At 26.9% G+C, this 27689-nt stretch overlaps 2 protein-coding genes across 3 annotated transcripts in view; both read left to right on the top strand.

Annotated features, from left to right (window-relative positions):
• The first annotated feature begins 19587 nt into the window (after positions 1-19587).
• On the top strand, positions 19588-21125 carry LOC137809960 (FCS-Like Zinc finger 1). Its single transcript, XM_068611029.2, has 2 exons — positions 19588-20045; positions 20485-21125. Exons 1-2 carry the CDS (start codon positions 19759-19761, stop codon positions 20660-20662), a joined length of 465 nt encoding a protein of 154 aa, XP_068467130.1. The 5' UTR covers positions 19588-19758; the 3' UTR covers positions 20663-21125.
• A 5426-nt stretch (positions 21126-26551) lies between these two features.
• The window catches only part of LOC137809959 (pleckstrin homology (PH) domain-containing protein), a 74698-nt gene continuing 73560 nt past the window's right edge, over positions 26552-27689 (top strand). For both annotated transcript variants that reach the window (XR_016518310.1, XM_068611028.2), the window contains exon 1: positions 26552-26966. Coding sequence is in view for 1 of the 2 variants with exons in the window: in XM_068611028.2 (XP_068467129.2) it covers positions 26870-26966 (97 nt within the window). In the remaining variant the exon portion in view is untranslated. The remainder of the gene's footprint in view (positions 26967-27689) is intronic.

Here is a 27689-nt window from a genome sequence, read left to right as displayed (position 1 = left end):
AGATAATGTTTTTAAGATACTGAATAAGCAACATTTCGTCTTTAAGTTAACGCTTTTAATGATTTAAAAACTAAAATATGTTTTATATTTTCATTTCCAGGACCAGTCTTGGCATTTTTTTTTTCTATGTGCATTATTAGCTTGGCCACATTCATCATGATGTTTTCCACCTAGCTAGGAACAACTTTGTGCCTATGGCTTTCTCCTCAATTTGGAATTGGTTTTGGGATCCAATTCTATATAGAATAGTGAAAGTTCAAGTTGTGATTTGGTTGTTGTGACACATGTGGAGCTGTCAGCCACATGCAATTTTTCTACTCATGACATGAAATGAACAAGCACTATAATAAAATACAAGGTAAAGTGTAGAAGAACACCAAAAAGGAAGACAGGACGCAAAGTGGATACTGATTACCTTTAATTGTTTTGCCTTTAATCGTTAATGATTTTTTTAATGGTACACACTTTAAATAAATAATTGTTCTACATTAACTCAAATGAGTGCCGCTCTTTAATCATGGAAGAATCTAACAACATATTTTTATGTGGTGGTAACCAACGATTTTCGGTTCAAGATTATCATTAATTATATGTAATTTGTAGCCATTCATGAGGATTCTTGGCGAGGCACGTCATTGGTTGTGTGGAAACAATTGGCACTCCTCAAATTGGTATGATATCTAATTATTTTTCTTGCCTTTCCCTCCTTAACTTAAGTTATTGATTAAAAAGTTAAATAAATAAATTAGTTAAAAATGAGAGAAATTAATAAAGATAAATCTTCTATATCTTATAAGGATGTAAATTTGAATAATCTTATCAAGTAGGCTTTAAACTTAAATAAATTTTATAAAATTAGATTATAAAATGAGATTTGTCACTTATATTGATGGAAGAGCCCCAGTACCCAAAAGAGCGTCTAGGACCAACCTTACATGAAAGGCAACCAAGAGAGCGTCTAGGACCAACCAAGCGTCTAAGAGACACAAGAAGTGTCTAGGCCACACAAAAAGCGCCTAAGAGAGTTGACATTCAATAAAGTTTACGCCCAAGAAGGCCCAACAAAGTGTAGCTTAGTCTTAATTGTGGTGTAAATAGCATAGTCTTGTGAACCTTTGCTTAATTTCTGCAAATTAGGATTAAGGAGGAGTTAATCTAGATTAGCTACGGTTTCTAGAACCTCCCCACTAATCTAGGACCGGCCATGTGCAAGTTAGAAGGTCATGTGCACCCATGTGCCATGTGTCATGTGCTCCGTGTGCCTCCATGTGCTACTCTTTTACATTTCATTTGGCTTGCATTTGCTCATCATTTAGGTCATCATTTACGATCCTCCTTAGCCTATAAAAGGAGGAGTCAACCTCATGTATTGCAAGATTAAATTGAGTATTGTTATGCTGTCAAACTTGAGCCATACCTTACTCCTTGCCTAGAATCTAGGTTTTAGTCTTCAATCCTTACACATTCAAAGGGGCTAGCCGAACCTCCCTAATCTCACACTCTTCATGCACCTTCAAACTCTTCATGCACCTTCAAGGCACCCACACTTCCTAAGAAGGCCTTGTTCCATCAACAACCATAAGCTTCCGCAAATTTCACCCCAAAATACACCAAAAGAAAATCTCAATGCCATCATATATACTTATATAAAATATAACGTGAATGTAAACGAAAGTTTTGAAATAAAAACACATTTAAAAAGTTATTGATATTTAGTTCATTTAAACTTTTAACAAATTTCGAATCAAGAATCAAAGTTTAAGATTACAGAAAAAAAAAAAAAACATGATAAAAGAAGAGGAATCAATTAATGAACATGTTTCACCCCGAAAACAACAATAAAACCATATAACCTTCTTAAAATTACCCCTCTAGTTTTGATACTCATCTTCCTTTACTTCTAGTAGTGTGAAGAAGGATCCCAAAATATCATCGTTTTTGTTTGTCTTGACTCGTGATGTAAACACTTCAACTTTACATTAATTCCCAAAAATGAAATATCACTATATAGTTTCTTCCAACACATGTTGCATCAATAATTGAGTACTGAGAAGAAACTACGAGCAATCTACACTCTCCTAGAATCTTCACCGACCCAGGTGAATGGACTAAATATAGCATCTTTATAAAGTACCTTCAGGATTTTCTTTTCTGCTGCATCTGTCTTTTTTTTTATAAATACTTATTATAACATTCAAGAAACATGATTTATCTAAATCAACTTATATACTACTTCTTCTCTATACCTGTCATACAATAAAATAATATTATTAATTTAATTAAGTGTATTTTGTTTTTTTTTTCTCACACTGCTGACCTAATTATTTATAATTTTAACATTTATTTGGTCCCACATATTCATTTAGTGGATTTATATTTCGTAAATTCTTAAGGTTTTAAATTTAATTTTCTGTTTAAAAAAACAATGATGATAATATTAATAGTTGAATATTCTATAATAAACGAGTACTATAGTTAAAATATAATATATAGACAACCTACATTCATTAACTGATTTTATGAAATATTAAATTAAGTCTTGAAAATCAAATTCTAAAATAGTCTAAAAGTATATCTTAAATCTATTGGTCTGTTTACATTTACCATAGATATTAGCCTCGGTTTGAGAAATAATGTTGAAGAATTATTTAATTTTAATCATATTAACTCGTGTTAGTAGTTTTTTTTTTTTTAAGTTTGAATATGTCTTCATCTTTCAACCTAATTTTACGAATTAAATTAATTTTAAAACTACATTTTAAGATAACATGAAAGATTATTTTAGTAATTATTGTTAAGTCTATCTCCAACTTATTAAGAATTTATTATTAAATAATTTATAAATATCTAATAAAAAATCTATCACTTGAGTTGAGATGTCTAGTATTTAAATTGCGTTTAAAATTTCACAAATACTAGTGGTATAATTAACTTACAATTTTAATGAGAGAGAGAGAGAGAGAGAATATGTATATTTTTAGCGTTTATATAATTTATTTTAAAATTGGCAAATAAAATATATATTTAAACTATATATGAAATATTTTTTTCACGTGTTTCCCTAAAATCAACATAATTCAATAACTTGAATTTGAGTTTAGATTTTACATTTTCATCACTTGTAAACCCAATTTTGGGACTCGCTCACTTCGTGGACAAAATAATGGAGAGTTAAATTTATATATCTATTATTACTACACCCTCAATTTATTCTTTCATATTTTTTTAGGTTTATTTTTTATTTTAATATAAAAATTAATTTAATTTTAATGTTTAAAACACCCTCTGTCTAAATATCATTGTAGGAAATATTTTGAAAGTAAAATACATGTCGTAAAATAAAATCGAGATGTCATATAAATCATAGGTATTCGTTAATTATGTAAACAAAAACTTAAATTATGTTTGAAGAGAAGGAATGCACTAATTATTTGGCTTTAAAAATATTATCAATACTTTACTATATAAAATATATATTTATTATTATTGTGTATATGTTTAACTTTTTTACGAGCTTTGTGGAGTTAGAGCTTTTGGTTTGGTGCTTAGTAATCTAAAAAGTTAAGAAAAGTTAACTTTGATTTTTAATAATATCTAGGGTTATATGATTTGGATGTGAAGGTGGTGTGGTCACACCATTTTAAAAAATCTTGCAAGGATTGATAGGTTAAATTGAGTTTAGTTTCTATCTGACTTATATTGATTGAATATGTATGTATTTTCTGAATGATATGATATTGTGTCTGAAAGCAAAGTATTGTTCAGAGTATTTGATATATGTATTAGTTTATAGTTGTAAAAAAGGAAAAGAAAAATAATTTTTGAAAACCATTGAAAACTTATTTAAAAGTTTGAATAAAATATTAATTATGCAGGCTTGTTGGACGAGCCATATGTTCACTGAGAGAAATTCATTTTAATAAAAGTTTGAGATTTTTAGTCGTTGAAAGAGAAAAATTTGTGTAATTGGGAGAGCCAAATTCTTGTTGTGCAAGATTCATGGAATTAAAAATCTGAGAGCATTGGTCATTAGGCAGACCAAATTCATTGGACAAGTATTTTAAATAAAAACTCTCAATGTTTTGGTTGTTGTCGAGTCAATTCTCGTTGGATGAAATGTTTTTATGAAAAACTCTCAGTGGAGTAGGCAACTAAAAGTGATTGAAGTGTTGATGCATTTAGTTGGGTGAATTGCAACATGTGTCTAATTCGCTAGACAAGATGGTGTTTTCTAAACTTTGAAGAAACATGTTTTTAAATGTTACTAAATGTCAAAATGTGTCTATGTTTCATTATATTTTTATATTTGACTAATGTATTGTATTTTAATATTATTATAATGTAATGAATAATGAATTTCAATTTATTTGCATTTAAATTGAGTTGGATGTATATGTATTAATAAAAATATATGATTGTATTAGATTATGAAATTGTATGGTTGATTAATTAAGAGTAAGGAGATGATGAGGTTCTCATGTTAGTGGTATTTGAATTGAATTTGGAATTTGTATAAATAACTTATATATGAACTTAGGTATGATGTAGAGATATAGTTATTAATTTTTAGGAAATATAATATTATGTTGAGATGTATAAGATATGTATTGAATTCGAGATTCATCCAGAAAAAGATATTTGACTCTATTAATATATTGGAATCACACAGAAGAAATTTAATTTATCAAGTGATGGGAATCGAGGGAGATTCATATGATTGAGTTTGTGATTTTAAAAAGTTGGTTTTGCAAGTCATGTGAATTTACCTATCATATGAGAGAAATTAGTTCATACTTTATCTAGTCGTGTTGGAGAGATAACACAATGAAGATGGTATGACAAATACATATCTCTAAATCAAATTTAAGACATGTGTCTTTTAGAAGTAGAGGCAAGTGTTATGTAATGTGTCAGTAGAGTTTTGACATAAGTTGTATATTTCATTTATTTTGAAATATACTTTAATATGTGAATGAATGAGATTAAATTTAAGACATACAATTATTAGTGGTTAATAAAAAGTATTATATGAATTTTTTCAAACTCTAACTTACCATTATTTTCTTGTTTGTGTATGTTTATCAATTTACACTACGAGAAAATAATGTTAAAAGAAGACAATTCCAAAATTGAAGAATAAATATGTATTTTATTTATTTATTTTCTTTAGATTTAGACATGATTATATATATATATATATGGTATTCCTATAAATTATTTGATTTTATGATAAATAAAATCATCATTTTAAAATTACTTTTATACATTTTGATTATAATGATGAAAGTTCTATACCATTTCAGTTTTATGCAAAAGTCTTAAACTTGATACTTATAAAATCGTTAAGTCGTTGAAACTATTGTCAATATCTATGAAGTCGTTCAAGCTATTGTCTAAGTTAAGAATAGGTTAAAACTTAATTAATATAAGTTGTCTTTATTTATTAACAATCGACAGTTTATATCAAAACTAGATTAGTTCAAAAGGAACCGTAAAAAATAATTGAAGATAAAATTGAATAATTCAAAATTTGGAAAATTCATAAATGCAAATTGTTATTATAGGATCTGAATTTCCTTAATCGCATTTGATTAGCCATTAAGATTTGTCTTCAAAATTTGTATTAAGTTTTCGAATTTATGGTAAAATTATTTACTTTGCACTTGTTAGTCTAAATTTGTGAGTTTAAGTTTAAGATTATTTCAGTACAAAATTAATTTGATCGCAATTTTAATAATTATAATGATTATTTAAATAAAAAATGTAGATGAGTTTATGCCGGCATTCTTTTGATGTCTTCTAAAATAACATATTATTAAATTAGTTATTGTGTCACTAGAAATTTACAATCATATATGTTTTAATAAATGAAAATGATTATTTCACATCCATTCCTCAATCTTCACTCCATTAAATATTAATATTTTGTGTTAAAATATCATTAAAAATAAAATATGTTTGTGTTGATCTTTTCTGCCATGGTCGATCTCTTTGAACAAGACTTTTCAAATTTTCATTAGGGGAAAGAATGTTAATTGGTAAAAAAATATCCTTTGTACCAATCTCCATATAAATATTATAGTGTCACTGTCTTGAAATCAGATATTGATTACATACAATTTTGACAATTAGAACATGTTATCCACGAGTGTGAGGGTGATTCTTTAAAAATAGAAAAAAAATGCAAAATATAAGAGGTAAAACACTGAGTTAATCAAATATCATCAATAAATAATACATAAAAAATAATTAAATAAAAGAAAATTATTAAATGCCTAGTTATTATACTAGAGGCTTTAATTATTATTATTTTCTTTCACTCCCTGAATAAGAAAAAAAATACTTAATTATTAATCAAAATAAAACGTAATTGATTATAATGTAATTATCTAATATTATTAATTTAATTAAGTGTATTTGTTTTTTTTTTCTCACACTGCTGGCCTAATTATGTTATAATTTTAATATTTATTTTTTCCATACATTTCATAAATTCTTAAAGGTTTAAATTTATTTTTCTGAAACAATAATGATAATATTAATAGTTGAACATTCCATATGTACTATTACTATAATTAAAATATAATATATAGAGAAGGTACATTCAATAATGATAATATTAATAGTTGAACATTCCATATGTACGAGTACTATAGTTAAAATATAATATATAGACAAGCTACATTCATAAACTGTTTTATGAGATATTAAATTAAGTCTTGAAAATCAAATTCTAAAATAGTCTAAGAGTATATCTTAAATCTATTGGCCTGTTTACATTTATCATAAATATTAGTCTCGGTTTAAGAAATAATGTTGAAAAATTATTTAATTTTAATCGTATTAACTCGTGTTAATAGTTTTTTTTTAAGTTTCAACCTAACTTTACTAGTCAAATTAATTTAAAACTATATTTTAAGATAATATGAGAGATTATTTTAGTAATTATGGTGGAGTCTAAACCCTAAACCCTAAACCCTAAACCCTAAACCCTAAACCCTTATTATTAAATGATTTATAAATATCCATTAAAAAAAATTATCACTTGAGTTAAGATGTCTAGTATTTAAATTACGTGTAAAAATATATCACAAATACTATTGGTATAATTAACTTACAATTTTAATGAGTATTATATTAATCGAGAAAATAAGTATATTTTTATTATTTATATAATTTGTTTTAAAACAGGTAAATAAGTTTATGAATTACAAAGTTAATATTAAGTATAGTGTGAGTAAGATATAACAAAAGTCCAATCAATATTCTATATTTATCTGGATTTAAAAATAATGAATCTTCACTTTCAGATAATAGATGAATGAGAGAAAATGCGGGTTTGCAAGCCAATAAATCATTAAAAAAAAAATATTTAAACAATATTTTCATTAACTGAGAATAATACCAGAAAGTAAACAACTGATCTCAAATTAAAAATAATAATAATAAAGAATACCAAAGTCTTTGTTCTAAATGAGTTATATACATTAAATTTTTCAAAGATTATTACCAACCAACACAATGTCATCAACATACGATGAAAGAATAATTGTTTGTGCAAATAAATAAAAAATATCAGTTGTACTTTGAATGTATTACATTATAAATTAATTTTGAGTTCCATTATTTATTTGCCTATTTTAGTCTATATAAATATTTTTTAAGTTTACATGTTGGATGAAAAAGAATAAGATCTGCGAAAAAAATTATGTAAATTATTTATCAAGATCACATAAAATAGTTAAAAACAAAATTCAACAATTTATAATTAAAAAATTTATAAATGCAAATTGTTATATAAGATCCAAATTTTCTTAATGGAGTACTTTTCGATTCTGAGTTCCTCAATTTCTTAACTCTTAAGAATTTGTCCTCAAGTTTTCGAACTTATGGTAAAATTATTGACTGTTGTACTCATTAGTCTAAATTTTAGAGTTTAAGTTTAAGATTGTTTCAGTACAAAATCAATCTGATCACAATTTTAATAATTCTGATAATTGTTTACATAAAAAATGTAGATGAGTTTATGCCGGCATCATTTTGATGTCTACTAAAATAACCTACTATTAAATTAGTTATTGTGTCACTATAGAATTTTACAATCAGATATGTTCTAATAAAATATGATATGTTTGTGTTGATCTTTTCACAAGACTTTGCAAATTTTCAATACAGGGAAGGGAATGTCAATTGGTAAATAACATGTTCTTGTAACAATCTCCATGTAAATATTATAGTGTCACTGTCTGAAATCAGAGATTGGTTATATACAATTTTGACAATTATACCATGTTATCCACGAGTGAGAGGGTGATTCTTTAAAAATAGAAAAAATACAAAATATAATAGGTAAAACACTGGAAGAGAGTTAATCAAATATCATCAATAAATAATACATAAAAACTAAATTAAATAAAAGACAAATATTAAATGCCCTGGTTATTATACTAGAGACTTTGATTATAGTTTTTTTTTCTTTCACTCCCGGAATAAGAAAAAAAAATACTTAATTATTAATCAGAATAAAGCGTAATTGATTATAATGTATTTTTTCTTATAAACATAAGAAATATAATCCTTTTTCATAATTAATCATGGAAAGTACTTTTGCTTTTGCTTTCATATACTTCTTCTAATAGTTAATGCAAGATACAATTTTAAAAAGCAATCTTTTTATAAAATACTTTATAGTGTTTATAGAGTGTTAATTTCTATTAAATATTACAAATGTATTTTTTTATTGATAAATAATAAATAATTCTTAAAATTCATGAAAATAAAGTTATTACACTGGCAATATTATTTTAAAAATTCAATAAAATAAATTGAACTAATTATTTTTATTGGTTTGTATTATTATATTAAAAATATTTTTATATTAAAGATAAGAGGAAACAATAATAAAATAAATACGATATAATGGAAATATAAAATGTTATAAAATTAAATAATTATAAAAAAAATTATATTTCTCTTCAATTAAATATTTTATATTTTCTTTCTAATTTTTTCCCTGTATTTATTTGTTCTCTTCATATTGTATTATTTATGAAACCATTCACCATTAAATACTTGGTGGGAGCTAGCTCTCAATAATTATTTTGTAATTAATTTACATTGGAGGTCTTCAATCAATAAAATATTTCACTTTTATAATGGTATGATCTGGTCTTATGGTTCCTAAGTCTCTGTGCTATTTTCTTATGTGTACACTACTGTTCATACAGGAGGAATTGTGGACAACTAAGAAAATAATGCATAATCTTAATTTTATACACCTTTAACTTCTATATTTTAATCAATTAAATTATTTATTGATACTTTTAATAAATATATTAAATTTAACATTTAATCGGACTGAAAAAAAACAAATAATCTACAAAATTAAAGATAAAATATAAAATACAGTTTATTTTAAACAAAAAGATAGAAAACCAAAATCATAGGTAAAAACTAAAAAAAAAAAAACATTACAATTCAGATTTTATTTTGTATACTCTAGTGTAAAATCTTAGGGAATTATATACTTAAAGTTCATGAAAAATATAATTTTGAAAATAATTATTATAAAACCTAATAAGTTTATTCTGTAGTTTCCAAGTAGAAAATAGTATCAACTTAATTTATACTATTACATATAATATGATTTATTTTTGTAATAAATAAAAAAGAATTCAGCACATTAAACAATAGAAGTGTCACCGAAATAATGGTTTGAATGATCCAAGATGGAATAATGATACATATCTTTAGTTTTAATATATATAGTTTTAATTTTAAAATTTATGTCATATCATATTATCTAATGTTGTTTTGTAAAATATTAAAATCAAATTTATGAACTTGTTCAAATCTATATTAAAAACACCTTATAATAAATTTAAGACTTTAATCATAAAAAACATTTCATTCAAACACATTAATTTACATATAAAATTTAAGATTTTTGAATTTTGAATAGAACTATAAATTACAAAATTAAAATTTTAAAGTATAAGTGAAAAATGATTAAAACATATTACATAAACTCCTTATAAAAAAATAAAAAAAAAATCATGTGTGACAGTAAAAGTTAATAAAATACAAAAGTGTTCATAAGTTGATCTTGCATTGTAGATTATAGTCTTTGTCTTTCAGTCAAATAAATATGTTGCTGTTCATCTTTCTTTTCCTCATTCAAAGTCAAAAAACCAAGGCAAGAAAAAATGAAGAGGATCAGAGGGTGAAATAAGGAAAATGATGTTGGTACAAGAGTGATGTGCGTAACAGAGGATTATAACCAGCCTGGTTGTTTCTGATTTGCTGCTAATAAAGGAATCAGGAGAAGCGGGAAAGAAGGAGGAAGTGAAAAGTCGCGTGTGATGGTTGGATCCACGTGGCAGAAAATGAATAGTGATGGATGGGCCACGTGGTGCATATGTGGGAGCGGTGAGAGGAGAACACCGAACAGTGGTCTTTGGGAAGAGCAGGTGTGTTCAGTTGATGACTCCATTGGGACATACAATAATGGTAAACAACAAATCCCGAAAAGAGCATCGAAACCATTTAAAAAGAGACCACGCCATCATATGATTACATTGTCAGTGTTGGTGGGCCATGAAGGCTTCGAAGTTAGCAAAATGGGATCCACTTTGATTTGTGGAAGGTAACGACCAAAGAATCTGAAGAAAAGTTAAGGGCAATGGTGACGTTGGGGAACTAGAGTGAGAAGCAAGGGTCAGGAAAAAAGGGGAACCGTGGGTATTGGTTTTGGTTTTGGTATTCAGAGTTTTGGTTACGATTCTGGTTTTGGAGTGCCAAAGGAGTACTAGTGCACATACACTTAGACAGTTTGGTGGTTTTGGATTCCAAACTCTCGGCGTGTGGCGCGTGCCTTCAAGCACTTCTCCTTGTAAATTTTCAACGGTTTGAGAATTATTTACACACCCTAAAAAAATGAAGTTACATGTCTAAGTCCAAACATTGACATTGTCGAAGAAAAATTGAACTTCAACATCATGGCTGAGTAACCTGTACAGCTGTCAGAAGAAGACATTCATCGATATTTTTTATGAATTTTTATAATTACTATCACATCACTATATAAAAAAAAAATATCATTTGGTGCCTTTGATATTCTTAGGTCACAGAAGATGGGCATAAAAAAAGAAGTTAATAACATTTGATCAAATAAAAAATAAAGAAGAATTAAAAAATATTTTGTAGAATCCAACAATGTCAATTATTTTCATTGTTCAAATTAAGTAATGACATAGAAATTATCTTCTCAGTGTATTTAATGTTTTGTTATTAAAATGAAAATAGTGTATAAATAAATAAAATTAATTATTCAAGTTTTATTTTAAAAGAATTACTAATTTTTTTTAAAAAAAATCTTTTTTATATATTCTTTTTAGTTTTTCAAACATCTTTATCATAAGCATGATGATCAAAGTTCTTTATTGAATTCCTAGTAACGAATATTATAATACTATAAAACGACTATTCAATCAGAGTTTTAGATAGAGTAAGTTCATTTTCGCTATTTTTTCTTTGAGTCAGTTTTGAAATTGTTTGATTATATTTGGTATAGGCTTTGCATATGATATTTAGGATTTCAGGATTAGTTCCTGCTAGTTCAAAATCATAGTCATATGTTTAAATCGTTGATAATTACTCTATGGTGTAGGTTAAACTATCTACCTTTGGCTGTGTAGGTTAAACTATCTACCTTTGGTTGTGTAGGATTAAAACTCTTTGTGAGCACAACTATTCAAAGTCAGGTAAGGAAAACTAGTTTTATTTTCAATATAACCCTAGGTTAGAAAATTTGGATATGAGTCACCAGTCTCTAATTTTCTTACAAGATTGTTTGATTTTGAGTAAAGCGGTATTTTGATTTAAGCAATATTTTTCGGGTCCATTTTTGCTCAAGCTTAAGCGAAAACCCTTTTCTCCCAATTGAGAAGAAAATATGGTGAATTGTAGGGTGCTCTCGAGTCTGTTTTCGTTCAAATGAGAAGATTTTCGTTTGAGAAGACTCATTCTTGCTCAAACGAGATCATTTTCACCCAACTTAGAGTAAAAACAACTTAATTTTTTTATTTTTGTTTTTGAGAGCCTAGTTTATTATTGTTTATTGTAAGTGTAAATTTTTATGTTTATTTAAAAATATGATTAAAAGTAATTACTTATGTGTTCAAGTGAATTTTGTGATATATTTTGAATTGTTTTAGAAAGTTCAAATGTGTTGTGATTGAATGGTGTATTAATGTGTTACATGGAGCATGAAATGATGTGAAATTGTAATCAAGACATAATATTTTCATGAAAGAAAATATTGTGTTGATATTGTTTTTAAGGTGTATTGATTTGTGAGTGTCGTGTGAATGAGACGATCTTAACTCTACTAATATAATAGAATCACATAAATGAAGTTATTTAGTTGGTATATATGAAGTTGTTTAGTTGGTGAGATTCGAAGGAGATTCATATGATTGAGTTTGAGGTTTGAAAGAACTGATCAAAGCAGATCATATGGATTTACCCTATCATATGATATGATCAGATAGTGAGATAATTATGCACATAGTTGTGTGGATTCATAGTGAGTAGTATAAGAGGTGCATGCCTCTGAATGTTAATCTCAATACACGAGTCTTTTAGAAATAGAGTCAAATGCTTATGCATGTTAATATATTTTCGTGAATGAGTCATATGGAATTTGAGATAATGACTGACACTTGACTATTTGTGAACGACAATTTCAGATAGTGGATGATGTATAATGATTAATATGTTTGTAAATAAATTTTGTTTTATTAAAAAGATTTTCAAACTTTTAAAACAGTTAACTTATTATATTTTATTGTTTGTGGATGTTTTTCTTCTTTCTAAAAACCTGCAATGATAATAACTTACATGATAGCATATACTACATATAATGGATCTAAGCATTGAGGAGCTCGAGAATTAATATTTTTTTTTATTTGAGTTGTTTGGGTGTATATAGATTTTAGATTTTTTATAAAAGGTAAAATATTTTTGTAATAAAATATTGTGAGTATTTGGAATATAGAAAAGTGGGGATATTACAAATGAAGATAATAGAATTTTGATTAATAAATAGGATAGTTTTTTTATTAATTTATGTAACAATACGCTTTCTCGATGTTTCTAATGGAATTTTTCTATAATTTTTAAATGTTTTTCTCTCTTTAAATTAGGTAATGCGAACACATTGATTAATTAGAGTCTTAGTTGTAAGTTAAAATTTAGTCAGAGAAAAAGGGGTATTAATTAATAGTGTAGAGCTTTTTTATACTATGGTTTAATCATAAGTCATAATGTATGTTATACAGTTTTTGTTGACTATAGATATCTTAAAAGGTTAAATAATTTTTTTTAATTAGTTTAGGATGTAAAATTATTAAACTTGTAATATATTGATAATGTAAAACATTTTTTATCACCGTTTAATCATAAATTATCATATATCTTTGAAGATCTTAGAATTTAATATAATATAAGTTTTTTCATTACTGCTTATTCAATAAAAAATTTAATTTTGATTTGTGATTGTGACTGTTCTAGATAAGAGTATGTACGACCTCCGAAGAGCATTCAAGATGGTCAAGGATAAATATACCATTTACCTGTGTGTATTAGATGATCATTTATGTAACGTGTTACATGGTATATATGAACCAAATCTTAATCCCTCCACCTAAAGTTATGATTCGGTCATGACTTGCAGTGTACCATTACATCAATTATATGGGTGTTGACGACTATGAACACCCTAACAAATGAAGCAAACTCATAACTTTAGAGTGAAGTTGGAACATGTTTTCTTCTTAGCATCATATCATGTTTTTGATAAAATTAGTCTTAGCTAGTTGATACTAAAAATTCAACGGTAGATTAAAAAAATAAAAGATAAAATAAATCTAATAATTTAGTTAATCTATTAAATTTAAACGTTGAACTAACTAATGGTTATAAAATAACACAAAAAATTAGCCATTTAATTGTAACTTAAATTTTACTAAATAAGATGACATGATCGAATGATTTTATATTATAACTTTGATGTTTTTTAAATACAATTTAACTAGTATAATTTTATACTCATTCAAAACTATAAAAACTATATTTGAATAAAATATTATAATTTAGATATGTTTTTAATTCCTATAATTATGATTCTATATACTTTCAGTTGCTGCAAAAATGTATATTAGTTTCAAATCCTTAATATTTTTCTAACCGACTTTTTTTAAGTTGTTATTATGAATCATAACTAGTTTAATATTAAATATGGAAATATTAATTAATATAATTAAGATAATATAAAATATTTTAGATTAACATAGTTATATATTTTTAAATACAAAATTTAATTGAGTAATATGTTTATTATTTAATACAAATGAGGAATTTAAATGCTATTTTACTTTTCATTCAATAATTTATTTTTAATATTATATTTTTATTTAAAAATTTATATTTTATATAAAAATTGTAATTCATCTTTTATATATTAATTTGATATTGCAATATTGAATCGTCATATTTTTTTTAAATATATGAAAAATAGAAATTTTATATCTAGAGACAGAAAAGGATTATACGAAAAATGATTACTACATTACTCTCATGATAAGATAAGTATATTATAAAGTTGTTTTTAATAGGGAGGTATCGATTAATACACTGTCAATAGTTAAATTGTTCCCCAAGAAAGTAAGTAATTAAATTTTGACTAATATATTTGAAAAAGTAAATTATTTATTAAAAGTGTAAAACTTTAGTTACTATCATAATAAAATAAATTTTTTAAACCGTATTTAATTTAAATGTTATTTTTTTTCCAGTCAATGGAAGGGGCTCGAATTCCCAGAACAAATTAAATTTGTTAACGGTCAACCGTGGTACGCGCCATTTAAATATGGTAGGTTTAGTTTTGAAAAAAAAAACGTATCATAGAATAGAAGAAAAAAAAGAACTCATATGTTTGAAATATTGGAAAATTGAAATTATTGGTTGGTGATTTTTCTTAGTAATAAAGGTTGTTATGGGTGACCGTTAATGTCAACTGTTGAATGATGTGAAAACTCGGAACAAGTCATGAGCCAATAAATGTGTTTGTGCGAGTTAGAGAAAAACTGGTTAACTTTAACCATGGGCTAAGTTATCACCCCATTTAATAATACGTTTTATTTAAAATATTTTTTTTTTATAATATGTGGTTTGTGAAAATATTAAATACAAAATTATAATATGTATATTTCAATCACTTTTATGATGCATAACTATATCCTTTTTTGAGTGTATAATCACCAATAGTATAACTTGCATACAAAAAATATAAATTACTAATAAATAATTAGTTTAAATAATGCATTTATAACTTTACTTTAGAAATGTTAACTTGGAGTTTGGTATATAATTTATATAAAGACTTAGAAAATAATTTTAGAATAAAAATAGTATAACTAAATTAATATTTAAATGTTTTATTATTAAAATGAAAAGTTTATAAAAATATAAAAAACAATCATTTGGGTTTTAATTTTAAATAACTATTATCTTTATAAAAAATTTATTTTTCTAAAAAAATACTTCATCCTTCATCATATTGATAATTAGAGATTATCTTTAGACTCTTGATCGTGATTATAATCATATTTTGTATTTGAGTAAGATTAATTTTGCTCCTTTTTTCTGATTTATCTTTGATTTTTCTTGTTTATCTACATAAAAATGTTTTGCATGTGGTGTTTAAGGCTCCAAAATTAGTTTATGTTAATTTAGGGTCTTAGAGATATGTTCAAATCATTGATTAAAAATTTGTGATGTAGGTTAGGTTATCTGGCGTCCTTTTGGAGTTAGAATAACTTTTCAATACTTAGTCATCAAGTAAAGGAGCTAGACTTGATTCTCAATAGTACTTATGTTATAAAGTCTTTGTCACTTTGCAAGATGACTGAATAGAATAAGTGTGATATTGAATTAACTGGTACTATAAACTTGATTAATATTGAAAGTTATTGATTATGTTGTAATAAAATAATTGAGTGTGTTTAGATTGAACAAAATGGATTGATGAAATTCAATTCATTATTCATTTGTGTATGAATTTATTTTGATATTTGGTTGGTTTATGTGAATATGTGTGTGATTGAACTATTTGAATGACATGATAACTTATCTAAGTAGTTGTAGAAATCTAAATAGGATAAAGTGACTCGAGTAGGGGTGTTAATATTTAAAAACGATTATAAAAGAATTTGGAAAACCCTTTTGAGTCACCCGAAACAATTTTAGAATTTTGTACATTTGTTGGGTGTATTTAGATATACCTGCCTTGTCCCGAGATCCTCTAACGAGTCTGGTAGACCGTCCAATGGTTCTAGTGGGATCGTCTAACGGGTTGTCTTACAAGATCGTCTAGCGGGTTTGCGTTGTATTCTTTTATATTTTCGTTCTCTTTATAAGAAACCCTGATGTAACCTTTGTAGTGGGTATATTACTCTCTATTTTTCAAAAATAAATTGTTTCTTTCTTTTGTTGTGTGTTTGTATGAGTTATGGCACTGATACCTTCTTGTTCATTAACCTGTGTGGTTGTGTGTCTAACATGAATTATTATATTCAATAGGGTGAGTCATAAGCTCATTGGTTGTGTGTCTTTTCCGAGTGGTTATTGATAGGTGTTAGATTTTGTTGGATCACTTATATGCATGTATATGGATGATTTAATATATTTATATAAGGTTTTACTCATATAGCCATGGTTGGATGTTTGCATGACTCTTGATGGGTGATATAGGGATACATAGGAGTATCAAACCTTGGGGGATGATGATAAATTTGGAACTCGTGCCGAGAGATATTTGACTTCATTATTGTCTAATCACATTTGTGAGAAGTTGAGGGGAAACTTTTACATTTAGCTTGATAAAAGAATGTTTCGTGTCACCTTGACATTAAGGACATAAGCCAATTAGGATCTAATAGATTTAGGATATGTCAAGTGTTAACTTCTAGTAGAATTTTTTTTATCATGAATTTTAGAATTTTCTAAGAGAGATATCTTGCAATTATTCATAACATAATATGTAAATACGAGTTTATTTGCATTCATATACATGATCTCGACATATGAATGATGAACTGAAAATGATGATGATAATATATGAACAATGATTATATGATGATGATAAGAATGATAATTACAATTACGACATATGCATGATAATAATATTCATATTAAATTATATTTTATTTACATGACACATCTTTATATATATTTACGGGTAAGCTAAAGTTGACTATTGCACCTTTACATATATTTTAGGTATATTAAATGTGATAATTTTACCTCATATACAAAGTTTTATTTAATTGAATTTTTATTGATATATAATTGTACTATATAGGTGAAAGGTACACATCCAACAATTTACTTCACAACTCGGTCGAGCACACTTTGGCATGCACATACAATCCCACACCTAATAATAAAATCAAAACATCATTTAATACCTTATGTTAGACTAACACAAGATTAACAGTGATAGTCGTGCTAATCAGGAATATCACCTCGAAAATTCAACCCCCACTCTATAAATAAGTTAACCACACCCATATTAAGGTACACATCTAATAACATTAACTATTCCCATATTCGAATATTGAATCTTAACTTGAGCATCATATAACCTTTTGTAGATATTCTCACTTTAATCGAGATAAAAAAATAAGACAAAAAAAAATCAAAAACAAAAAATATAATTCATATAAGAAAAGCATCTTAGTATATGTAACAACAAAACCTTTCCTACCAATACAAAAATAATAATATTATGGAAATTTAGAATCCTAACCATATTTCACTATATATTATGTATCCCTATACCTGACACATGTCGTTAATATATATATATAAACGTGTTTACTTTTTTAAATATAATAAAAAATAATTACACATCATAATTTCATATTTAATATTTTTTAAATTAAAAATGTAACGTCATGCAAAAATATTTCATTTTAGACAAATAAGTAATATATATATATATATATAACTTAATAGCTTTTTTTATAAGCCCAAATCTAATCTATTTATTTAAATAAACTCTTTTAAAAACTTAACTCTAACTTTGTTTTATTGAACACCAAATCAAGTTTTAAACAAATTAAATCACATACCTTCAATTATCTAACTTAATTCACTCTCTCCTATCACATTAAAAAAGAAAACACAAAAAAAATTATAAGAAAGAAAAATCATGACGTTTTGTTTTCGGAAAAATAAGTTTTTTAGTTTTATTTACTCTTAATCTAGGACTTTTCCGCCTTATTCTTTGGATTTTTTTATTTGAAATTTGACCAGACATTCCTTATTGTGTGGTTGGAGTGCAAGAAGTTTTTGAAACATTTTTCATAAAGAATTTCTTGTCTGAAGTCTGAACCCTGAAGTCTAAACCTTGATGTCTAAACCCTAAAGTCTTAATCTTGATGTTTGAAGTCTGAAGTGTGAACCCTAAACCCTGAAGTTTGAACCCTGATTCAATTATCTAACTTAATCTCACTATCTCCTATTCAATTTTTTAAATCTAAAACTAATAATGATTTGAATTTGAATTGATCAGACTAAGTATGAACTCAATTAAGTAAAAGATATATGAAACTCATATCCCTACTATAATTGAGCAGCTATAGATTTGAAGAATAAATATGTATAAATTTTTGTTAATATGCAAGATAAGTTTGTAATAACAATATAAATTATTAAAAAAATAGTATTTTCAATGAATTTAACTAATTTAAGAATATGTGAAAAAATTAAAAGAAGTCTTAGAAAGAGAGAAAAAGCATTTACTACATCTTCATGTATATGAGTACTGTAAGAGGCAGGTATAGCCCGTGGTCCCATAAATTAACTCCTGGACAAACCAGAGTAAGAAAGCAGGACATGCTCATATAACATAGAAGGTTTTTGTTTATTTGTTTATTGTTTTTTTAAGAGTGTAATATAATAGGTTTATTATTTTTAACTTTTTACTTATTCGTTATTAATACAAATCATTTTAAATTTCTAAAAAACAAAATTTAAACAACATAAACTAAATTTAAACAAGTAAATAGATATATAAATTGTATAAAATTATTTCAAATTTAATTAAAAAGCTCCGAATCTGAAACTAAAATACACAGAAGTTGTGAGTTACCGTTACTCTTACGCGCAGTGCGTGAGTTTGGGTCCGAGAGTTTACTTACACCCCACCACAATTTGGCAAGCAAGAGGAGAGAGACATGTGAGGTTTGGTCCAAACTGGGCCCCACCACTTCCCACAGTGCAAACAAACTGTAAAAGATCTCTTCCATCCTCACTTCTAACCCTCACATTCTCTTCAAACTACGAAACTGCCACAACTTCATCATCCAACTACAACTCCACCTCTTCCAGATTCAATGGCATGCCTGTAATTTTGGCTGCCCTCAAATTAATAACAATAAAAAAAAAACTTTTGGAAAGCTAGATGCAGTTATTTGAGCCAATGGATGCACCCAGAGGGGTTCATGTTTGTAATTGCAAGTTATAACCTGCCTCTCTTTATTATAAAACCCTTCGAGTCCCTTCTCCTTTCCCCCAATCAATAATCACTCTCTGTTCATTGTGTTCTTTCCTTTCCTTCTTTCCCTCCACAAACTAAATCCAGGGGAAACACTTTTCCTTTCTGTTTCCAAAGAGAAACTGTGAAAACAACTCATGGCTGGTTCTTCCAAGAGACATTGTTTTTCCGAAGAGGACGATGGTTCGACTTCTTATATGGACTCTGGCCACAACCACTTCCATCACAACCAACATGGCTTTGTTTCTAGAACATTGGGTTACGGCACTTTCTACAATCGAAGTTTCAGGAGCCCCTCAATTCTTTCTCCGAGATCTGGAAGATTTTATGATGCCAGATTCGAAGATCACCAGCCCCACTTTCTTGAAGCTTGTTTTCTTTGCAAGAAGCCACTCGGAGATAATCGTGACATCTTCATGTACAGGTTGAATGCCCAGATTCCATCTTCTTACACCATCAATTCAATTTTTTCAATTTGCATTTTTCAACCCATACCCTTTTAGATAAATTAGATTCCTTTCGAACTTCCAGTTTTGATTATGAATCTTAAATCTAAACCTTTCTTTCACCATCTCTTCATTTCTGAGAAATTATTTCATCGGAAATTGAAAATCTTGATTGCATGTCAGATTAAGTTTTGGTATTGGGACTTGTAATGCTGTGATATTGTAATAATTTGTTTTGTTAAAATTCCACAGTTCTTTCTTTTCCAGTTGTCACGATCCAATAAAAATGATTTTTTTTTCAATGCTCTCGATTGGGTTCTATTTAGATTGTTGTTGAATTGTGGTTTCTATGTGAATGTGAATGTTGTTGGATCTCTGTGAGGTGGTTCTGACTGGTGTGAATTATTTGTATTGCAGAGGGGACACGCCTTTCTGCAGCGAAGAGTGTAGACAAGATCAAATAGAGAGAGACGATGCCAAGGAGAAGAATAAGAACATTTCTTCTATGAAGGCTTTGAGAAAAAAGGAGCAAAGAAAATCTGTCTCCCCAAACAAGGATTACTCATTTCGTGCAGGGACGGTTGCTGCTGCTTAGATGAAACTTGTATGGTAATATAGGATATAGGATACAAAGAAGAAGAAAAAACAGTGTTAAATCGCTTCAGCCTTCTCTAAGAAGAAAGGAAAAGAGAAAAAAAAAATGAAGAAAAGGGAAGTAGAAGTGAAGTTCAGACTTTCCATGAAGAAGGGTCAAGAGAGAAGAGATCCCTCTGAAAGGATTTTTTTTTATCATGAAGCTGTATATGGTAATGAGAAGCTGGTTGCGTGTGGGATCCTCTCTCCCTAATGACTCATTTTTCGGGATTCTTAATTTTTAAAATATATAAGATCTTAGATATATTTTATATGTTGTTGTTGTGGTGGTGTCAAACAGGTTTCGAAGTTTTAATGAAGAAACTTATTGCTAGTACCTGTATTTCTTTAACTTGTTACTCTGTTTTCACCTCTTTAGGTGAACATTAAATATGAATCCAAGAAGAGAGAAAAGTGTATAAGAACTGACAGTGTGAAATTTTGAATTTTGAGGTCTGAAACACATTATGGTGTAGTTTACAGAATAAAGAAATAAACTATTGGAAAAAAATCAAGAAAAAACTATTAACAACCTAATAATTAGATTTTAATAATTTTGTATCTACAACTTTTGTTCATATTTTTTAAAATTATTTATTTTAGTTTATTTATAGAAAAATTCAAAACTCTCTCTTTTTCTTCTCTTAATTTTTATCACCCGTTATTCACTAACATTTGCTATTTTTGGGTAGTTTCTGAAATGGTTGGAATATTGTTTTAGCTTATATTACCGGTGATCATTGGTGTGCATGTTGGGTATATTTTCACTTATTTTTGAAATTGGTTTTTTTTATTTTACAAAAGTAAAAAAAAAATATGGAAGAAAAATTCATTTTGTAAAAAGTATGAGATAACTTTTTTCTCTAAAATTAAAATTGATTTTTAAAAGTATATATTAAATAAAATAAATAATGTAAAATATAAACAAATAATAATCACTAGTTAAAAACTAAGATGAAAACGGTATAGTTAAAAGAAAACATGTTCTGTTTAAGGAGTTTTATAATAATAAAAGTCCTTGTATTATAATATTCAATGTGCATTGATAAAACTTCTTCCAAAATTAAGTAATAGTTTTTAATTAAATTGTATTAATATTAACATATTAATTTTAAAAGTATTATATTTCAGTAATTTTTTATAATAATTAAAAATATATCTTAAAAATATTGTTTTATAATTTAGAATATTAAAGTTGATCACTTTGTTTGTTCGTAAAAATATTGTTGAAAATTATCATATTTTAGTGTCTTTTAAAAAAGAAATAAGTACTTTATTCTCTCTTTGAAATTTATTACAGACTAAATTTTGTGTGATGTATTGTTTCTTTTCTCCCTCTTAAATGAGTTTAGATTTAAGTTTGGATTCTGATAACATTATTTTTTACTTTAATATTTGAATTATAAAAATAAGAGGGCTGGGTTTAATTATTCTATTCCCACCCTGGATTCTCATGGAATAAGAGATGTAGTTGTATCCGTTCTTTTATTATTTTAAATATCATCAATGATTTAATGTTAAAGTAGGTATATATTATAAAAGTTTATGCGATTAAACACTTTTTTTTTTAACCTTTTGAATTTGAGAGAGTTAGATATTATTATATAAAAAAATAAATCATAAATACAAATAAAAAAATATGAGTAAAAATAATTAAATATATATTCTAAAAACTAGTTGATAATGTGAAATATAATATATCATTTGATTGAAATCGGAAAAAAAAATATGTACTCAAAGTTGTAGTTGTGATTAGAGGAAATATACTTATGGATGTAACTGAATCTGTTGAATATTAAATAAGTGAGAGAAAATAAAATATTTATGAAAAAAAATAAGAATGTTCTAAATGAAATGAAATCAAGGACAATAACATTGAAAATAAGATCTTCTTTTAGATTAAAAGATAAGTAGGAGGGTTTTAAAAGTCTTTTAGGTTATTTAATAAAAAATGAGTGTTTTAATAATTTAAAATAAAAATAAATATATGAAAGGGTATGGAGAAGGGATAAACTGAATATGTACTTGTTCATCCTTATGAACATATTTAATTTAAAAAATTAGGTATCATTTATATTTATACTCTTTTAATGAGAATTTTTCATCAATATCCATGTTTATCATAGTTTGAATTGTATAAAAAAAAGTAAATTTATATTATTTACTTACTTATTCAAAGAAAAACTTTATAATTTTATAAAAAACATTCCGTCAAATTCTAATATACTAAAAAACAAACAATCCTACAAGAAAATTTGAGATGGATGACCACATCATCCCCACATCTAGATCTTATAGCCTATAGTTTTATCAGAAATTTAAAACTAGATTCTCTTACCTGAACTTAAGCATATGCTCACAAATAGCTCCAACCCTACCAAAACCTCAATGGTAGCTTAACCTGCATCACAAAGTCTTGATAAAAAATCTAACTATATTACTAGTACTATGACCTAAGAGAGACTAATCCTAAAGCTAAAAGAGTCACACAAAAACCTAGATGGAGACAAACATAACAAGTTCAAAATTGACTCAAAGAGAAAAGCGGAAATAAACTTAATGAACGAGGAGGTCAAAATCTTTGAGAGAAGACAGAGAAAAAGGAAAAATGAGTTTTTAGGGAGATGATAGTTCTTTTAAAATGAAACTTGAATAATTGAATTTCTATTTATATACTATTTTCACTTTAATAATAAATATTCAGGTGTCATTTTAATTGTACCACTTCTAATCGAAGACTATTATTCTCTGTCCTTACAATTTTAGTAATTTTTATAAAAAGGCGTGTATTTAATATTATTTTTAATTTATGTATAAAATGTTAAATAATAAAAGTTGTTAGTATTTAAGAGTAATTGGATCAATCTAAAAATTATGCATAAACTAAATTTAGTTTTTTTAAAGTAGTTTGATAGTTTATATATATATATATATTTAAATTATTTATGATTTTAAATATTTTATATTATAATCTATAAATATATTTCAAATTGTATAACCTAAAAGTACATTTTAGAGTCTATAGTTTAAAATTTAGAAATATATTTTAGATTTATAAATATATTTAAAATTGTATAGTAAAAAAAACATTTTTATATTATATAGTTCAAAAATGTATTTTAAATTGTAAAATTCAAAAATATATTTTTGGATAAGGATTTTAAAATGTATATAAAAGACTCAAATTCGTTAAAAATTTATCTACTAACTCCAGAACTTCTCAATGCTGAGATCCATTATCTGTAGCTTTTACTCCTGTGTAAAACACGATCAGCGTAGTAAAGAAAAAGAGCAACCACAGATAAGAAACACAAGGTAAGGTAGTATTTTTAAAACTTTCAATACATCCTCTATTTTCAAGATACTACACAATCAAGTGTCTACAATTATTTCATATTTCATATCATTCATGCTAGAAATTCACTGACAACAACGCATAAACACTTTACTCTACTTCTGGAATACCAGTCTAATGAAATTAACACTTAGAGACATGCACCTATTATATTATATTTTCTGGTCTCGACATAGTCTCTCATTTAGTAATATAACACAGGTAAATTCATATGACTTCCCAAACCAAATTATTTTTCAAACCGCATACAAAGTCATATGAACCTCCTTCGACTTTCACGACCTGCATCTATATGATTCCGAGATATAAAAAAAGTTAGGATCCTCCTTTTCCAAAGTACATCACAAATCACAAATCACAAATCAATACATTCTCATAACAATCTCAACACAATATTTTCTTTTCTGAAAATACAAAGTCTCAATCACATTTTCACATAAATATTTCATATTCCATACCACACATTAATACACCATTCAATCACACCAAAGTTTAGAATTTTAACAATCCAAAAATCTCAAAGAAAATCACATAATTATATAGCTAATTGTTTTGAATTACTTATATAAACAAAATTTTACATAAAGCTTAATTAAAACAACAAGCAATGATAAAATAGTGTTTCAAAATAAATTTTAAAAGTTTAAGTTTCTTTTAACTTGAGCAAAAATAATTTCACTTGAGCAAAAATGAAATCAATAACACCTCATTTTTGCTTGAGTGAGAATTCCTCTCGCTTGAGCAAACATGGACCGAGAACACCCCCTTTTTTATTATCTTAATGTCTTAATCTAACTTGAGCGAGGATATTTCGCTTAAGCGAAAATATCTCTCTGGAGCGAAATTAACATACTTAAACTTCATAAAACTGCTATTTTTCAAGCTTTCTCTAAAAAAATTAATTTAAAAACTATATTTTCACAAACATATCAAAGAAAAATTGCTCAAAGTTTAATATCAAACCACCAATACTCATAAATCTTTACACTTCAAAAGATTCATAATACAATTCAAACTCATTCAATGACTTGTTAAAATCACAATTAACATCTATTTTATCAAATCAACAAATGTACCATAACTATACTTTCACATTCATTCTTAATCAACACATTAATTTACTAAAAAAAAACCTTACAAGAAAATTTAAAATCGGTGACTACGTCACCCCCAACATCCTGATATTCTAACTTAGAGTTCTATTGAAAAATAAAACTAGCTTTCATTACCTAAGTAGAAGTAAACGTACTACTCACGAAGAACTCCAACTCCTAAAGAAAATAGGGATAGCCTAACCTACACCACATAATCATGATCAACTATCCAAACATATCACTCTGAACTAACATTGACTAATATTGAAGCTCTAAATGTCACATGAAAAGGAATGTAGTAAGGTAAATAGGAAAACAAAAACTAAATCAAAGACAAAAAGGGGCAGAATTAAACTTACTATAATCAAAATTCAGATTAGGTTGTCTTACTCGAATCATTGTCAGGAGTCCAAAGTAGTCTCTCGGTCTGATGAAGGATGTGGAAATCTACAAAAAAAAAGGCAAAGGAGAAGAAAAAACTTTTACAAAAAATCATGATTACGTCAAAATGAAACATGAATATGAATACTGAATTTTCTATTTATAAATATACTATTGTCCCTAAAATTATTTTTTTGATCCTTACATAATTCATAAATATATTTTTAATTATTTTTTTCTAAACAAAACAATCCAAAATACAAACTATAAAATTTAAAAACATATTTACATTTTACAATTCACTTTTTTTAATTACACAATCTAACATATATTTCCAAAATTTTAAATTATTTTACAATTAAAAACATAATTAATGAATAATTTAAATTTTTCTAATAATGTTGTGGAAGCATATAAAGAAAAATAATTCAAATAATAATTTAAACTTTCCCATAGCTAGTTTGATTTTCATCATTTAATAAGCAAGATGCCAGCTGACTTGCGATGTCAGCATGGGAAAGGCAGATCAGGCCACTTGTCATTTATGGCATACTTGAAGGGCAACGTGTCACACCGAAGGACAACCGCATTCTTATTAAAATAAAGAATGCTATCATAATATTTTTTTAACAATATATAAAGTACGTTCAAAAAATATAGCATACTATATAAAATATTCCAAATAAAATTGATAATTGGGTTTTGATATATTAACATCCTTATAAAAGGATTCCAAATAAAATTAATAATTGAATGTTGATATATTAATACCCTCAACAGAAAAAATACATACTTCACACTTTAGTAAATTAAAATTTTATTAATTTAAAAATATTATTATAAACAAAATTAAATGTATGTTATTTATTATTTATAATTTATAGTTTCAACAAAACTTTTATAAAATTTTTCTCTCAGTCTGTCTAGAATCCTGCACTTCTACGAAACAGCCACGTTGGTGCACACGTGACCTCACGTGAGGGGAGTTTTATACGCTGTCAACTCTTATGGTTGAATAATCGTGTGTATAGTAGTAACTTTTGGTTACATGCTTCTTAATTTTATGCCATGCCATAGACTCTTCTGGGAGTACCTTTCAGAGCAAGGATAACTGTAATAGTAGCATTTTCATTTAATTTTATACATAAATATATGTATATTTTATTTTTGGGGCCAAAGCGACAACAACGTGACCTTCAAGTTCCGAATCACTCATTCCGTGAGCAGTTTTTCCTTCCTCTTTTCCTTCTCATCGCCGTTGTCATTCGTCGAGTTTTTGTCTCTGTAACCGCTGCAATCGTCATCGTCGTGCGGGGGTATATGATCACTCCGCCGCGAGATGCTAGAGGATCAGGTGGCATACCTCCTACAGAGGTACCTTGGCAATTATGTGAGAGGTCTCAGCAAAGAAGCTCTCAAGATCAGTGTCTGGAAAGGTTCTCAAAATCTTAAATATTGCTCTTCTTATTTATTCGTTTCATTTTCTTAATCACTTTCTATTACCTTCTAAAAGGTTTAGCTATTTATTATTTATACTTGATTGCTAGTTGATATTAGAGTGAGGCTACGAGTCCGTGTCTGAATTATATTTGTCGAATTGAAATTCAAGTGTTCAATCTGCTGGCAGTGCTAGAGCTACCGTAGCGAGTGTGCGCGTGTCGCTCGAGTTGCTAATTTTGTTTGAAACTGTTGTTTTCGGCGATTATGAAATTTCTGCATTGAACTAATCAACGTAGTTATTTGGGCGTTTATATTTGTCGAATTGGATATATATACCGTGCCATAGCTACTGTATCGATTTAGCACGAGTGATTTGACTAGCAAATTGTTTTTGGAACTGTTGTTCTTGGTGATTGTGAGTGAAACTTCTGCATTGTTAATGTCGAATTGAATTTCAAGTGTTTAATTTGTTGACCGTGCCAAAGGAACTGTAGCGAGTACGGTTAGTGGTCCGAGTTGCAAATTGTGCCCGAAACTGTTGTTTTTGATCATTGTGAAATTTCTGCCTAGTTCTCCGATCAACGTAGTTTTGAATGAGAGTGGGAAAAGGTACTGGGTAATTATTCTACTATTAACAATTTGCATTTGGCTATATTGAACTTTTTATGTTTTTCTTTTATTTCCTCTTTCTTAAAATGTGTTGGAGAATCATATGCGTA

The sequence above is a fragment of the Phaseolus vulgaris genome, chromosome 2 (assembly GCF_051622355.1).
Source record: "Phaseolus vulgaris cultivar YP4 chromosome 2, ASM5162235v1, whole genome shotgun sequence".
Classification (NCBI taxonomy): domain Eukaryota; kingdom Viridiplantae; phylum Streptophyta; class Magnoliopsida; order Fabales; family Fabaceae; genus Phaseolus; species Phaseolus vulgaris.
The sequence above is the reverse complement of the archived record's forward strand: the minus strand, read 5'-3'. Positions and strand labels throughout refer to the sequence as shown.

What these genes read in the sequence shown, in the direction of transcription:
- LOC137809960 (XM_068611029.2), top strand. Translation starts at nt 19,759, where the DNA reads ATGGCTGGTTCTTCCAAGAGACATTGTTTTTCCGAAGAGGACGATGGT. An exon ending in CGTGACATCTTCATGTACAG is followed by an intron (nt 20,046 to 20,484) that starts GTTGAATGCCCA and finishes TTTGTATTGCAG; the next exon opens with AGGGGACACGCCTTTCTGCA.